Consider the following 17,539-nt stretch of genomic DNA (forward strand, 5'->3'; position numbering starts at 1 on the left):
ATAATAGTCAGTATTAGGCCGGGGTCACACTCGAGCGAGTCTCTTGCCTCAATACCCGGCACTGCCACCGGCACTAAGGACCGGAGTGTGCGGCTCCATGTATTTCTATGCAGCTGAACATTCCGGTCCCGAGTGCCGTCGGCAGTGCCGGGTATTGAGGCGAGAGACTTGCGCAAGTTTCTCGCATTGCACTCGCAAGTGTAACTCCGGCCTTATACCATCTGTGGCCTGATAATGCTTTATATAATACTGCCTACACTGCCCCCTATATTATTATGTTATTATTTCTATAGCACCATTGATTCCATGGTGCTGTACATGAGAAGGGTTTACATATAAATTACAGATATCACTTACATAAACTAACAATGACCGACTGATACAGAGGGGCGAGGACCCTGCCCTTGCGGGCTTACATGCTACAGGATGGTGGGGAAGGAGACAATAGGTTGAGGGTTGCAGGAGCTCCGGTGTTGGTGAGGCGGTAGCTCCGGTCTTGGTGAGGCGGTAGCTCCAGTAGTGGTGAGGAGGCAGCGGGGTCAGTGCAGGCTGTAGGATTTCCTGAAGAGATGGGTTTTCAGGTTCTGTCTGAAGGATCCGAATGTGGTTGATAGCCGGACGTGTTGGGGCACAGAATTCCAGAGGATGGGGGATATTCTGGAGAAGTCTTGGAGGCGGTTGGGTGAGGAGCTAATAAGTGTGGAGGAGAGAAGGACGACTGGAGATTACGTGAGGGAAGATATCGGGAGATTAGTTCAGAGATATATGGAGGAGACGGGTTATGGATGGCTTTGTAGGTCAGTATTAGTAGTGTGAACTGGATACGCTGAGGGAATGGGAGCCAGTGAAGAGATTTGCAGAGGGAGGAAGCGGAGGAGTAGTGAGGAGAGAGATGAATTAGTCGGGCAGCAGAGTTAAGGATGGACTGGAGAGGTGCGAGAGTCTTAGCAGGGAGACCACAGAGGAGAATGTTGCAGTCATCGAGGCGGGAGATGAGGGCATGCACAAGCATTTTAGTAGATTGAGAGTTGAGGAAAGGACGGATTCTGGAGATTTTTTTTCAGCTGGAGGCGACAGGAGGAGGAAAGAGCTTGGATGTGCGGATTGAAGGACGGGGCAGAGTCAAGGGTTACTCCGAGGCAGCGGACTTCCGGTTTGGGGGAAAGCATGATGTCATTAATGGTGATAGATAGGTCAGGTAAGGAAGATCTATGAGCTGGAGGAAAGATGATGACTTCAGTTTTGTCCACATTGAGTTTGAGGAAACAAGAGGAGAAGGAGGAGGATATGGCTGATAGACACTCCGGAATTCTGGACAGCAGAGAGGTGACGTCTGGGCCAGAGAGGTAGATCGGAGTGTCGTCAGCATAAAGGTGATACTGGAATCCATGGGACTTTGAGTTGTCGCAGGCCAAGTGTATAGATTGAGGAGAGTAGGGGTCCTAGAACAGAGCCTTGGGGGACTCCAACAGAGAGAGGGTGGGATGAGGAGGTAGTGTGGGAGTGGGAGACGCTGAATGTGCTGTTGGAATGGTAGGAGGAGATCCAGGATAGGGTGAGGTCTTTGATGCCAAAGGAGGAGAGGATCTGTAGTAGGAGGCAGTGGTCAACTGTGAAAGCAGAAAACAGGTCTAGAAGGAGTACAGAGTATTGTCCGTTAGCTTTGGCTGTAAGTAGGTCATTAGTGATTTTGGTCAGGGCTGTCTCAGTTGAGTGATGGGGGCGGAAACCAGATTGTAGATTGTCAAAGAGCAAGTTAAGGCCCCGTCTCACTAAGCGATTTACCAACGATCACGACCAGCGATACGACCTGGCCGTGATCGTTGGTAAGTCGCTGTGTGGTCGCTGGGGAGCTGTCACACAGACAGCTCTCTCCAGCGACCAACGATCAGGGGAACGACTTCGGCATCGTTGAAACTGTCTTCAACGATGCCGAAGTCCCCCTGCAGCACCCGGGTAACCAGGGTAAACATCGGGTTACTAAGCGCAGGGCCGCGCTTAGTAACCCGATGTTTACCCTGGTTACCAAAAAAAACAAACACTACATACTCGCCTTTCGGTGTCCAGGTCCCTTGCCGTCTGCTTCCTGCTCTGACTGAGCCGCTGTACAGTGAGAGCAGAGCGCAGCGGTGACGTCACTGCTGTGCTCTCACTTCTCACTGTACGGCCGGGAGTCAGTGAGAGCAGGAAGCAGACGGCAAGGGACCTGGACACCGAAAGGCGAGTATGTACTGTTTGTTTTTTTTGGTAACCAGGGTAAACATCGGGTTACTAAGCGCGGCCCTGCGCTTAGTAACCCGATGTTTACCCTGGTTACCAGTGAAGACATCGCTGGATCGGTGTCACACACACCGATTCAGCAATGTCAGCGGGGCCTCAACGACCAAAAAAAGGTCCAGGCCATTCCGACACGACCAGCGATCTCGCAGCAGGGGCCTGATCGCTGGTACGTGTCACACATAGCGAGATCGCTATGGAGGTCGCTGTTGCGTCACAAAACTTGTGACTCAGCAGCGATCTCGCTAGCGATCTCGCTATGTGAGACGGGGCCTTTAGGTGAGAGGTGGGAGGAAAGTTCAGCGTGGACGTGCTGCTCCACGAGTTTGGAAGAGAATGAGAGCAGCGATATTGGGCGATAGCTAGACACAGCAGTTGGGTCGAGGATTGGCTTTTTAAGGATAGGCGTGATTGTGGCATGTTTGAAAGCAGAAGGGAAGGTGCCAGAAGTTAGTGATAGGTTGAGGAGGTGGGTTAGGGATGGGATAAGTGTGGTGGTGAGGTTGGGGAGGAGGTGGGATGGGATGGGGTCAAGCGCACAGGTGGTGAGGTGCGATTTGGAGAGGAGACAATTAAGCCCCCCTTCAATGATGTTGGAGAGGGAGGTTATGGGGTTTGGGCATTGGTCTGGCATACAAAGGGGTTGTGGTGTTTGAACAATGAAGACTTGCCTTGTTTGGTCGACCTTATTTTTGAAGTGTGTGGCAAAGTCCTCAGCAGAGATGAGGGTGGTTGCAGGGGGCAGTGGTGGGGGGAGGAGGAGGGAGTTAAAAGTGTGAATAACTGTTTGGGGTTGTAGGATAGGGAAGATACGAAGGTTGTGAAGTAGGCCTGTTTAGCAGAGGTGAAGGCAGATTTGAGGGCACTACACTGTACACTCCTCCCTATAGTGCTCCCTGTAATCCTCCCTATAGTGCCCCCTGTCATATTTCCTATCGATTTCTAAACATTAATGTCTGTTCTCTTTTCGGTCTGCAGAGCATCGCAGCATGGCGGCCACAGTTGGTGCTCTTTTGTGGCCGGGTACCTCTTCACATGGACCTCATGAGAGGCGACTGGGTGGCTGATCCCCGCGGAGTCCCCAGCTGCCCTGGAAGCAACGAGGAAATCCTACAGTACTGCAGACAGGTGATGAGCGGCTGAGATACCCAACCTGACATACTGCTGAGCCATTGTATCCTAATCTGTCCTGTGTGATACTGTCTGTTGAGCCGTGTATCTAATCCTCTCCTGTGTGATACTGTCTGCTGAGCCGTGTATCTAATCCTCTCCTGTGTGATACTGTCTGCTGAGCCGTGTGTCTAATCCTTTCCTTTGTGATACTGTCTGCTGAGCCGTGTATCTAATCCTCTCCTGTGTGACACTGACTGCTGAGCCGTGTATCTAATTCTCTCCTGTGTGATACTGTCTGCTGAGCCGTGTATCTAATCCTCTCCTGTGTGATACTGTCCGTCATGCCCCTCATTGTCCCTCTTCCGCAGATGTACCCGGAGTTGCAGATTACAGGGGTGACAGAAGCTGCTCAGCCGGTCACAGTGACAAACTGGTGCCAGAAGCAAAAACCTGAATGCAAGCGTCGGCTGCACATCGTGGTCCCGCACCTCTGCCTCGGTGGGTGTGGCCGGTGGGCGCTCCTTGGGGGCGGTACTATGAAGCCCCTTTGCCCTCATTAGCTGCTCCCTTACTGCTGGGAAGTTGTAGATCTTTCCCGCCTGCCTCCACGTTCTTCCATAAGTCAGCGCCAGCCCTTTAATTGCCACGTTTCGTCTTTTTGCAGTGAACGAGTTTGTCAGCGACGCTTTGCTGGTCCCGGATAAGTGCCGCTTCCTGCACCGCGAGCAGATGGACGTCTGTGAGAGCTACCAGCACTGGCACGAGGCGGCCCGCACGGTGAGACCACCACCATGGGCGCAGTGCTGGAGGGGCTTCTGTAGTCTGGACCCCTCTGGCGGGATACTAACCAGTCCCGGCTCTTCCTTGCGCAGGCCTGTGCCGCCGAGGACCTGGATCTGCACAGTTATGGGATGCTGCTGCCGTGCCACCCAGAGAGATTCCGGGGAGTGGAGTATGTCTGCTGTCCGACACGGGCGCCCCACCAGGTGGAGCCCACGAGGGGGCAACCTGTCACCGAGCTGGAGCCGCAGGACCCAGACAGGGGGTAAGAAGTGAGAAAACGCTGCCAGGGGTGGAAGCGGCCCCTGTCAGCACTATAGCGGGGGCCACGTGTGGCACTGACCCCACCGGGCCCTGGTGCTTGGTTGTGACCCTCGGGGGCGCTGTTACCGAGGTCGTACAGAGAATCCCCTCCCTTCTACCTGCAGGGGTGATATTACTCACACCACACCTAGGGGGTGCTCTATATGATTTCCATTTTTTTTTTTTTTACCAGTGACGACGTTGAGATTGAAGATGATAACGTGGACATCATTGAGGACGGAGGAGAGGACGCAGCGGGGGCCAACGAGGACCAGCACCCCCCAATATGGGATGATTACTTTGTGGGAAATGGAGAAGAGGAGGAGACCACCAGCAGCGCACCCACAATGCCGCCAGAGGTTAAAGGTAAGGCGCTGCTATCATCCTACGCGGCTGCTTTCCATTATCACATGCTGAAATGGTATAAGGCTAGGTGCACACGTTGCAGATTTCCTGCGGATCCATGTTTTTTCCATACATTGTAAACCAATGGGGGAAAAAAAATGCTGTGCTAATGGTGCAGAAAAATCTGCACGGAAAACGCAGCAGATTCAAAAAAGAACCATGTCAATTCTTTTTGTGGATCGCGGGCTGTGCGGGGATCGCGGGCTGTGCTGGGATCGCAGGCTGGTGCAGGGATCACGGGGCTGTGTGTGTGTGTGTGTTCGGGGCTGTGTGTGGGCGGGGCTGTATGTAAGCAGGCATCGTCCGATGGGACTACTAGTCCCATCCGGCTATGCCTGCTACAGTGACAGGTAGCCGGATGATGGGACAGTAGCAGTCCCATCATCCGGCTACTGTGTTCAAGTGTAAAAAAAAAATAACATATACAGTACATACAGTACACACATATAGACATACAGTACATACAACATAGAGTACATACTCACCGATTACCTTGATCCCCGAAGCCATCAATCACCTGTAAAAAAAAAAAAATTAAAATAATAAACAAACATTATACTCCCTGATCCACAGTAATCCAATTAATACGATTGTCCCACGACGATCTCCCGTGGAGAGCTGCCACATCAGCTGATGCGACCGCTCTCCAGGGGCTCCAGGATACAATGACGGAAGGCATCCTTCCGCACTGTATCCCCCCACCACTGTGAGTACAGTATAGTTCATACTGTCACTTGCGGCACTGCTGCATGGGAAAATTCCCACACAGCATTGCCATAAAGTGAGAGCAATGAACTCAGGTAACCTCTTCAGTGATGCACTTCAGGAGTCATTGTCTCCTGTCTGCCTATAGAGCGGTCACATAACCTGATATCACTGCTCTATAGGGGAGATCGTCGTGGGACACTCGTTATTAATTGGGCTGCATCGGACAGGGAGTATACGGTTGGTTTATTATTTTTTGCAGGTGATCGAGGGCATCGCAGGAATTAGGCTTGTTTCTAAGTATGGTGAAATTAAGAATATTAAAATATTTTTTTCTGGCTGTGTCTTTTTTTTTAATCTCTTTCACTACTATAGGATTAATAATGGATAGGTGTCTTATTGACGCCTCTCCATTACTAACCGGGCTTAATGTCACCTTACAATACAAAGGTGATATTAACCCCTTATTACCCAATATGCCACCACTATAGGGCAGTGGGAAGAGAGAGGCTAAGTGCCGGAATTGGCGCATCTTACAGATGCGCCATTTCTGGGGCGGCAGGGAGATGGTATTTGTAGCCAGGGGGGGCAAATATCCATGGCCCCTCTCTAGGCTATGAATATCAGCCCGTAGCTGTCTGCGTAGCCTTTCTGGCTATAAAATAAAGGGGGAACCCACGTTATTTTTTGGGTGGTCCCTCTATTTTAATAGCCAGTAAAGGCTACGCAGACAGCTGTGGGCTGATATTCATAGCCTGGGAAGATCCATGGGTATTGCCCCCTTCCCAGGCTATAAACACCGACCCCCAGTCGCTGGCTTTCCCACTCTGGACTTGAAAATTGCAAGGGAGCCCACACAAATTTTTCTTTTCAATTTTTTTTTTCCATTAAACAGATAATGCGTTGAAGGCCGGGGTCACACTTGCGAGAAACTTGCACGAGTCTCGCACCTCAATACCCGGCACTGCCGCTGGCACTATTGGCTATCTATCTGTCTGTCTGTCTGTCTGTCTGTCTGTCTGTCTGTGTGTATAATGGAGTGTGGGTTGGACAAATGTTATCAAGTAGGTTGGACTAGAAATGACATCATAATTCTTTTTTTTTTTGTTCAATAATAGATCTTTATTTAGCTTTCAAAAACACTTACAAATCTGCATTAAAAAAAACGCAGCAAATCCGCACCTGCGTTTTCTGGCAAGAGAGGGAAGAATCTGCGCAGGCAAATCTGCAGCGTGTGCACATACCCTAAAGCAGGCAACGTATGTCAGATTTTGGGCACAGTATGGCGGAATTACCGGTATTTAGGCTCTGTATATTGGAGCTGTGCGGTACTATTATGTATGCACTGTTTGGTGGTATTATTAGACTACTTTATGGTACTGTTACCTAAGCATTAGGTATTCAGTGGTGCTGTGGTGTAGACATTCACATGATGGAATTATTTAGGCACTGTATGGCAGTATTATATAATAACTATATGGTAGTAATACTTTCTGGCACGATTTTGGACAATTGTTATTGGTTTTGGTTTGCTCACCCTATAGCGGTAATATATAGGCACAGTATAGTTTACTATTAATTTGACACTTTATCAGCATGATTTAATCCTAAAACCACACCATTTTATGTTGGCACTGTATAGTGGTTTTATTTAGACGCAAAATTGTGCATGGAAGTAGGCAATGTGTGGCGCTGTTATTTGTTCAGATAATGGTACTATTAAGGAGGCACAGAATTGTACTATTATATAGACACTGTGTGGCGTTAATATTGAGACACGGTATTATGTAAGCCCACGATTGTGCTATTAAGTAGGCACGTTATGGCAGTAATATTAAGGCACTATTTGTTGTACTTTTATGTGGGCACTGTGCAGTAGTATTTTTAAGTCGCATTATTATGTAAGCACTGTGGCGGTGATATTAATGCACATTATTATGGTATTATGTAGGCACTGTGTATTAGGGATTTTTCAGACATAATATTGTACTATTATGTCGGCACTGTGTGGCAGTATTATGCAAGCATTTTGTGGCTGTGGTTTTAAGGCACATTAATGTACTATTATGTACACTCTGCGTGCAGTATTATCAAGGCATAGTATTGTACTGCTATGTAAGCATTGTGTGGCAGTATTATGTAGGCATTTTGTGGAGGTGGTTTCAAGGCACAGTTTTCTACCATTATGTAGACACAGTGTGCAGTATTATCAAGGCACATTATTCTACTATTCTATGGGCATAGCGTGCAGTATTATCAAGGCACAGTATTGTACTATTATGTCATCATGGTGTAACAGTGTTATGTAGGTATTTTGTGGCTGTGGTTTAAGGCACATTATTCTACTATTATGTAGGCACAGCGTGCAATATTTATCAAGGCACAGTATTGTACTATTATGTAGTCACGATGTGACAGTATTATGTAGGCATTTTGAGGCGGAGCTTTTAAGGCACATTATTGTACTAATATGTAAGCGCAGTATTATCAAGGCATAGTATTGTACTGCTATGTAAGCACTGTGTGGTGGTATTTTGTAGGTACAGTGCGGTACCATTAAATAGTAACTGTGTGGTGGTATTATTTAAAAGGAATCTGTCAGTAACATAAATCCTCCCAAGCTGTCTATATGGGCATAAAGGTCATGGAAAGTTGAATAAAATGACACCTTGATATCCGCGATCCGTATCTGTTGTCTTATGGCAGAGAAATCCACGTTTTCTTTAATATGTAAATGAGCAGTTAAGATCTATGGGCGGGACATAGATTTCCCTGAGACTCCTCCTCCAGAGGTTATTTTAAATGTAAAGGGGGCGTTACCAGTGTGAGAGATGTACCGTAGATTCGAAGAGTGGACTGTCAGTCATTACGTAATAATACCCCATTTTTATATATGCTTATATATGCTATAAAATAAGCTCTGGAGGCAGATTCTCATGGAGATCTATGTCCGGCCCATAGATCTTAACAGCTCATTTACATATAAAAAGAAAACCTATCTTTCTCTGGAATAAGACATCGGATTGCAGATATCAAGGTGTCATTTTGCTCAGTTTTCTTTGACCTACGTGCCCATATAGACGGATTAGGAGGGACGATTCCACTGATAGATCCCCTTAAGCACCGTATGGAGTTATAATTTTAGCAATATAGTGGATATATCCCGTGTTTTGCAGTTTCTCGCCCCACTGACGGGGTGGATATCTACTTTGAGTCTCCGCGGGACGGATCTGAACACGCCAACTTCCTACGAGCAAAAATGGAGCTGGAGGAAAGACGTATGAAGCAGATCAATGAGGTGAGCGTAATGTCAAGGCCGAAAATCTGATCGACCAGTCAATTAAAGGGCAGACATGTCAGTGACCAGTGAGCCTTCGTCTTCCAGGTCATGAAGGAGTGGGCGAATGCGGATAACCAAGCCAAGAATCTGCCCAAGTCCGACCGCCAGGCTCTAAACGAGGTACGGGGCCTGGGATGATGGGAGTAGCATCGTTTGTGGGGGGTCGCTATATGGCGGTATGGGGGGGTTAATAATCTGAGCTCGGAGGTACCAGATAAGCAGAATCGGTTGACTGGTCCCATAAATATTTAATGGCCCCACTCCCTGTCTCACGTCCACCGAATAGAAAATATGAATTATTGCGGAGCGGCAGGAGGATTTCCCATGATAATATCTGCAGGTTTTGGAGCCATTAGCAGTGAAAACCGATACGAGAGACAGATGTAAAAGTCATTTATTTTGCAAATCCCCTAATGTCCGGGGAAAGCGATGGCTTTTAGTCCCACTTAAGTCTGTATCTGGGGGTCGTGTTACTGCTGAGATAATATGGCGGCGGGGGGCGAGAGGAGATATCAGGAAAGCCGATCTGATCCGCTCGCCCCATGTTATAAAAACAAAGTACGGGACAAGACGGCGCGAGGGCGGGAGGTTGTGTAATGGCGGATCTGATTACACGGCGCGCTGGATGTCGCCCCATCTCCCTGGATAAAGCCCTCGAGCCGAGAATCCCCGACATGTTCTGTCCAATCGCGGAAACATGGAGGATTCATGATGTGATCAGTGCAGAACCGCAGGGCGCACGCCTTATGTGTCAGGATACCCATGTGTGATACCGTCTGCTGAGCCGTGTATCTAATCCTCTCCTGTGTGATACTGACTGCTGAGCCGTGTATCTAATCCTCTCCTGTGTGATACTGTCTGCTGAGCCGTGTATCTAATCCTATCCTGTGTGATACTGTCTGCTGAGCCGTGTATCTAATCCTCTCCTGTGTGATACTGTCTGCTGAGCCGTGTATCTAATCCTCTCCTGTGTGATACTGTCTGCTGAGCTGTGTATCTAATCTTCTCCTGTGATACCGTCTGCTGAGCCGTGTATCTAATCCTCCTGTGTGATACTGTCTGCTGAGCCGTGTATCTAATCCTCTCCTGTGTGATACTGTCTGCTGAGCCGTGTATCTAATCCTATCCTATGTGATACTGTCTGCTGAGCCATGTATCTAATCCTCTCCTCTGTGATACCGTCTGCTGAGCCGTGTATCTAATCCTCTCCTGTGTGATACTGACTGCTGAGCCGTGTATCTAATCCTCTCCTGTGTGATACCGTCTGCTGAGCCGTGTATCTAATCCTCTCCTGTGTGATACCGTCTGCTGAGCCGTGTATCTAATCCTCTCCTGTGTGATACTGTCTGCTGAGCCGTGTATCTAATCCTATCCTGTGTGATACTGTCTGCTGAGCCGTGTATCTAATCCTCTCCTGTGTGATACCGTCTGCTGAGCCGTGTATCTAATCCTCTCCTGTGTGATACCGTCTGCTGAGCTGTGTATCTAATCTTCTCCTGTGATACCGTCTGCTGAGCCGTGTATCTAATCCTCTCCTGTGTGATACCGTCTGCTGAGCCGTGTATCTAATCCTCTCCTGTGTGATACTGTCTGCTGAGCCGTGTATCTAATCCTATCCTGTGTGATACTGTCTGCTGAGCCGTGTATCTAATCCTCTCCTGTGTGATACCGTCTGCTGAGCCGTGTATCTAATCCTCTCCTGTGTGATACTGTCTGCTGACCTGTGTATCTAATCCTCTCCTGTGTGATACTGTCTGCTGAGCTGTGTATCTAATCCTATCCTGTGTGATACTGACTGCTGAGCCGTGTATCTAATCCTATCCTGCGTGATACTGTCTGCTGAGCTGTGTATCTAATCCTCTCCTGTGTGATACTGACTGCTGAGCTGTGTATCTAATTCTCTCCTGTGTGATACTGACTGCTGAGCCGTGTATCTAATCCTATCCTGTGTCACACTGACTGCTGAGCCATGTATCTAATCCTGTCGTGTGATACTGACTGCTGAGCCGTGTATCTAATCCTCTCCTGTGTGATACTGACTGCTGAGCTGTGTATCTAATCCTCTCCTGTGTGATACCGTCTGCTGAGCCGTGTATCTAATCCTATGCTGTGTGATACTGTCTACTGACTTGTGTATCTAATCCTCTCCTGTGTGATACTGTCTGCTGAGCCTTGTATCTAATCCTATCCTGTGTGATACTGTCTGCTGAGCTGTGTATCTAATCCTCTCCTGTGTGATACTGTCTGCTGAGCCTTGTATCTAATCCTATCCTGTGTGATACTGTCTGCTGAGCCGTGTATCTAATCCTATATGATACCGTCTGCTGAACTGTGTATCGAATCTTATCCTGTGTGATACTGTCTGCTAAGCTGTGTATCTAATCCTATATGATACCGTCTGCTGAGCTGTGTATCTAATCCTATACTGTGTGATACCGTCTGCTGAGCCGTGTATGTAATCCTATACTGTGTGATACCGTCTGCTGAGCCGTGTATCTAATCCTCTCCTATGTGATACCGACTGCTGAGCCGTGTATCTAATCCTCTCCTGTGTGATACTGACTGCTGAGCCGTGTATCTAATCCTATCCTGTGTGATACCGTCTGCTAAGCTGTGTATCTAATCCTATATGATACCGTCTGCTGAGCTGTGTATCTAATCCTATCCTGTGTGATACCGACTGCTGAGCCGTGTATCTAATCCTTTCCTGTGTGATACTGTCTGCTCAGCCGGGTATCTAATCCTCTCCTATATGATACCGTCTGCTGAGCTGAGTATCTAATCCTATCCTGTGTGATACCCTCTGCTGAGCTGAGTATCTAATCCTATCCTGTGTGATACCATCTGCTGAGCTGTGTATCTAGTTACATAGTATTACATAGTTATTGAGGTTGAAGGAAGACTTTAAGTCCATCTAGTCCAACCCATAGCCTAACCTAACATGCCCTAACATGTTGATCCAGAGGAAGGCAAAAAAAAAACATGTGGCAAAGAGTAAGCTCCACCATGGGGAAAAAAATTCCTTCCCGACTCCACATACGGCAATCAGACTAGCTCCCTGGATCAACGCCTTATCAAGGAATCTAGTGTATATACCCTGTAATATTATACTTTTCCAGAAAGGTATCCAGTCCCCTCTTAAATGTAAGTAACGAATCGCTCATTACAACATCATACGGCAGAGAGTTCCATAGTCTCACTGCTCTTACAGTAAAGAATCCGCGTCTGTTATTATGCTTAAACCTTCTTTCCTCCAGACGTAGAGGATGCCCCCTTGTCCCTGTCTCAGGTCTATGATTAAAAAGATCACCAGAAAGGTCTTTGTACTGTCCCCTCATATATTTATACATTAAAATAAGATCACCCCTTAGTCTTCGTTTTTCCAAACTAAATAGCCCCAAGTGTAATAACCTATCTTGGTATTGCAGACCCCCCAGTCCTCTAATAACCTTGGTCGCTCTCCTCTGCACCCGCTCCAGTTCAGCTATGTCTTTCTTATACACCGGAGACCAGAACTGTGCACAGTATTCTAAGTGTGGTCGCACTAGTGACTTGTATAGAGGTAAAATGATGTTCTCCTCATGAGCATCTATGCCTCTTTTAATACATCCCATTATTTTATTTGCCTTTGTAGCAGCTGCCTGACACTGGCCACTGAATATGAGTTTGTCATCCACCCATACCCCAAGGTCCTTTTCATTGACGGTTTTGCCCAGAGTTTTAGAATTAAGCACATAGTTATACATCTTATTACTTTTACCCAAGTGCATGACCTTACATTTATCCCCATTAAAGCTCATTTGCCATTTATCAGCCCAAGCTTCTAGTTTACATAAATCATCCTGTAATATAAAATTGTCCTCCCCTGTATTGATTACCCTGCAGAGTTTAGTGTCATCTGAAAATATTGAAATTCTACTCTGAATGCCCCCTACAAGGTCATTAATAAATATGTTAAAAAGAAGAGGGCCCAATACTGACCCCTGTGGTACCCCACTACTAACCGCGACCCAGTCCGACTGTGCTCCATTAATAACCACCCTTTGTTTCCTATCCTATCTAATCCTCTCCTGTGTGATACTCACTGCTGAGCCATGTATCTAATCCTATCCTGTGTGATACTGTCTGCTGAGCTGTGTATCTAATCCCCTCCTGTATGATACTGACTGCTGAGCCATGTATCTAATCCTCTCCTGTATGATACCGCCTGCTGAGCTGTGTATCCACCTGGTGTCTCATCCAGAGGAGCCGGCTGGTGGTTCCTCGTCACTGACTGTCGCTCTTCACTTTTCAGCACTTCCAGTCCATCTTACAGACCCTGGAGAGTCAGATTTCGGCTCAGCGCCAGCGTTTGGTGGAGACACATCTGGGTCGGGTGGTGGCGGCTCTGAATGATAACCGTAGGGCGGCGTTGGAGAACTATCTGGCGAGCGTGCAGACCACGCCCCTGGATGTAAGCTGCTCTCCCTCGGACTCCTCAGGTCTTCATTAATATTTTCGGGGTTTAATGTTATTTTGTGTCTGGTCTCGAGCAGCCGGAGAAGGTTCTTCTGGCCCTAAAGAAATACATACACGCCGAGCAAAAAGACCAGCGCCATACAGTGCGTCACTACCAGCACGTCAGCAGCGCAGAGCCGGACAGAGCCGAGACCATCCAGTTCCAGGTACGGGGGTCTCCCCCATGGGTGGCTCTGCTGGTTTCTCAGATGGCTTCCTTTGGCAGTCATTATGGTGCGGTCTCTTCTTCAGGTTCTGACCCATCTCCGTGTAATTGAGGAGCGGGTCAATCAGTCTCTGTCTCTACTGTACCGGAACCCCCAGCTGACGCCAGAGCTACGGGAGCAGATCGGTGAGTGACAGAGGTACATTGGTTCATAGCAGAACATACCTGCACCGTAGTACCCCCCCATGTGTCCAACCAGCATCCATACAGTGCACATGCCGCATCCACACAATATACATAACAATACCCATACAGCATCCATACAGTGCACATGCCGCATCCACACAATATACATAACAATACCCATACAGCGCACATGTGGCATCCACACAATATACATACAATACCCATCCAGCATCCATACAGTGCACATGTGGCATCCACACAATATACATACAATACCCATCCAGCATCCATACAGTGCACATGTGGCATCCACACAATATACATACAATACCCATACAGCATCCATACAGTGCACATGCCGCATCCACACAATATACATACAGCCTCCATACAGTGCACATGTGGCATCCACACAATATAGGAAAAGGAAGGAGATCCAGCTCAACGATATAGTGAAAAAAATCCGTAACTTTATTCACTTCAAATATAATGTGGAGGATAAAACATCAGCAGCAATAAGAATAAAACAATATCAACGCGTTTCTGGTGACAGAGCCCCCTTAATCATGATGTCTATTATATTACTTGTCTCATACTTTTATACTGATATCCGGTGAACCCACCGGTGCTACAATTAGTTGACGTGATTGTCTAACAAAGTAGAGACACATGAAGATAAATACAAAACAAACATAATAGTAAAAACAGGACAAATGTTTTGGCTAGATGGAATTACAAAAATTGCATACAAGATTGTATATTATTTAGGAAAAATTGAGATTAGGAATATAAAAGCTAGATTTAGCGCAATTAAACAAGTTTGAAAGATTCCGGTGCAAGAGATCTGCATGTCGAAAATAGGGAACAAATTGACCTAGAACAATATTAGGGTAGAAATCAAGAAATAGTTATAACAATGGTTAGTGAGTTTTTGTCCGATTATAATCTATGGCTGTACCAACGTGAACAAAAGGGGGGGTAACAGCGGGTACGATGGATTATACCATGAATTCCAAAATAGGAAAAATACAGAATAGATCATTATATATATATATATATATATATATATTAATATTTATGTTTTTTATTTTTTATTTGTTTGTTGTTTATTTTTTATGTTTTATATATATAAATAGAATTTAAATGCCAACCAAAGTTAGTGACCTGAGGAATAAATATTATACATGGGTTATCACCAGTTGCGATGCAGACTCTCTTGATTCAGGAATCACCCTTATATACATACAATACTCATACAGCATCCATACAGTGCACATGCCGCATCCACACATACATACAGCATCCATACAGTGCACATGTGGCATCCACACAATATACATACAATACCCATACAGCATCCATACAGTACACATGCCGCATCCACACAACATACATACAGCATCCATACAGTGCACATGACATCCACTCAACATACATACAATACCCATACAGCATCCATACAGTGCACATGTCATCCACTCAACATACATACAATACCCATACAGCATCCATACAGTGCACGTCATCCACTCAACATACATACAATACCCATACAGCATCCATACAGTGCACATGCCGCATCCACACAATATACATACAGTATCCGTACAGTGCACATGCCGCATCCACACAATATACATACAGTATCCGTACAGTGCACATGCCGCATCCACACAATATACATACAGTATCCGTACAGTGCACATGCCGCATCCACACAATATACATACAGTATCCATACAGTGCACATGCCGCATCCACACAATATACATACAGTATCCATACAGTGCACATGCAGCATCCACACAATATACATACAGTATCCATACAGTGCACATGCAGCATCCACACAATATACATACAGTATCCATACAGTGCACACGTGGCATCCACACAATATACATACAATACCCATACAGCATCCATACAGTGCACATGCCGCATCCACACAATATACATACAATACCCATACAGCATCCATACAGTGCACATGCCGCATCCACACAATATACATACAGTATCCGTACAGTGCACATGCCGCATCCACACAATATACATACAGTATCCATACAGTGCACATGCCTCATCCACACAATATACATACAGTATCCATACAGTGCACATGCAGCATCCACACAATATACATACAGTATCCATACAGTGCACATGCCGCATCCACACAATATACATACAGTATCCATACAGTGCACATGCAGCATCCACACAATATACATACAGTATCCATACAGTGCACACGTGGCATCCACACAATATACATACAATACCCATACAGCATCCATACAGTGCACATGTGGCATCCACTCAACATACATACAGTATCCATACAGTGCACATGCCGCATCCACACAATATACATACAGCATCCATACAGTGCACATGCAGCATCCACACAATATACATACAGTATCCATACAGTGCACATGCAGCATCCACACAATATACATACAGTATCCATACAGCATCTATACAGTGCACATGTGGCATCCACACAATATACATACAATACCCATCCAGCATCCATACAGTGCACATGCCGCATCCACACAATATACATACAATACCCATCCAGCATCCATACAGTGCACATGTGGCATCCACACAATATACATACAATACCCATACAGCATCCATACAGTGCACATGTGGCATCCACTCAACATACATACAGTATCCATACAGTGCACATGCCGCATTCACACAATATACATACAGTATCCATACAGTGCACATGCCGCATCCACACAATATACATACAGTATCCATACAGTGCACATGCAGCATCCACACAATATACATACAGTATCCATACAGTGCACATGCAGCATCCACACAATATACATACAGTATCCATACAGCATCTATACAGTGCACATGTGGCATCCACACAATATACATACAATATACCCATCCAGCATCCATACAGAGCACATGCCGCATCCACACAATATACATACAGTATCCATACAGTGCACATGCAGCATCCACACAATATACATATAGTATCCATACAGCATCCATTCAGTGCACATGCGGCATCCACACAATATTCATACAGTATCCATACAGTGTACATGCCGCATCCACACAATATACATACAGTATCCATACAGTGCAGGTGGCGCATCCACACAATATACATACAGTATCCATACAGCCTCCATACAGTGCACATGCGGCATCCACACAATATACATACAGTATCCATACAGTGCAGGTGGCGCATCCACACAATATACATACAGCATCCATACAGCATCCATACAGTGCACATGCGGCATCCACACAATATACATATAGTATCCATACAGCCTCCATACAGTGCACATGCGGCATCCACACAATATACATACAGCATCCATACAGTGCACATGCGGCATCCACACAATATTCATACAGCATCCATACAGTGCACATGCCGCATCCACACAATATACATACAGTATCCATATAGTGCACATGCCGCATCCACACAATATACATACAGTATCCATACAGTGCACGTGCCGCATCCACACAATATACATACAGTATCCATACAGTGCACATGTGGCATCCACACAATATACATACAATACCCATACAGCATCCATACAGTGCACATGCCGCATCCACACAACATACATACAGCATCCATACAGTGCACATGTGGCATCCACACAATATACATAAAATACCCATACAGCATCCATACAGTGCACATGTGACATCCACACAATATACATACAGTATCCATACAGTGCACATGC

The 17,539-nt window shown here is 46.4% G+C and overlaps 1 protein-coding gene across 2 annotated transcripts in view; it reads left to right on the forward strand.

Annotated features, from left to right (window-relative positions):
- Positions 1-17,539, forward strand: part of APLP1 (amyloid beta precursor like protein 1) — a 70,407-nt gene that overhangs the window by 38,575 nt on the left and 14,293 nt on the right. For both annotated transcript variants that reach the window (XM_077260215.1, XM_077260216.1), the window contains exons 2-11: positions 3,256-3,405; positions 3,759-3,888; positions 4,055-4,167; positions 4,263-4,435; positions 4,667-4,839; positions 8,760-8,881; positions 8,969-9,043; positions 13,218-13,376; positions 13,459-13,587; positions 13,673-13,772. In XM_077260215.1, the coding sequence (XP_077116330.1) occupies positions 3,256-3,405; positions 3,759-3,888; positions 4,055-4,167; positions 4,263-4,435; positions 4,667-4,839; positions 8,760-8,881; positions 8,969-9,043; positions 13,218-13,376; positions 13,459-13,587; positions 13,673-13,772 (1,324 nt within the window). The remainder of the gene's footprint in view (positions 1-3,255; positions 3,406-3,758; positions 3,889-4,054; positions 4,168-4,262; positions 4,436-4,666; positions 4,840-8,759; positions 8,882-8,968; positions 9,044-13,217; positions 13,377-13,458; positions 13,588-13,672; positions 13,773-17,539) is intronic.

The sequence above is a fragment of the Ranitomeya variabilis genome, chromosome 4 (assembly GCF_051348905.1).
Source record: "Ranitomeya variabilis isolate aRanVar5 chromosome 4, aRanVar5.hap1, whole genome shotgun sequence".
NCBI classification, from domain to species: Eukaryota; Metazoa; Chordata; class Amphibia; order Anura; family Dendrobatidae; genus Ranitomeya; species Ranitomeya variabilis.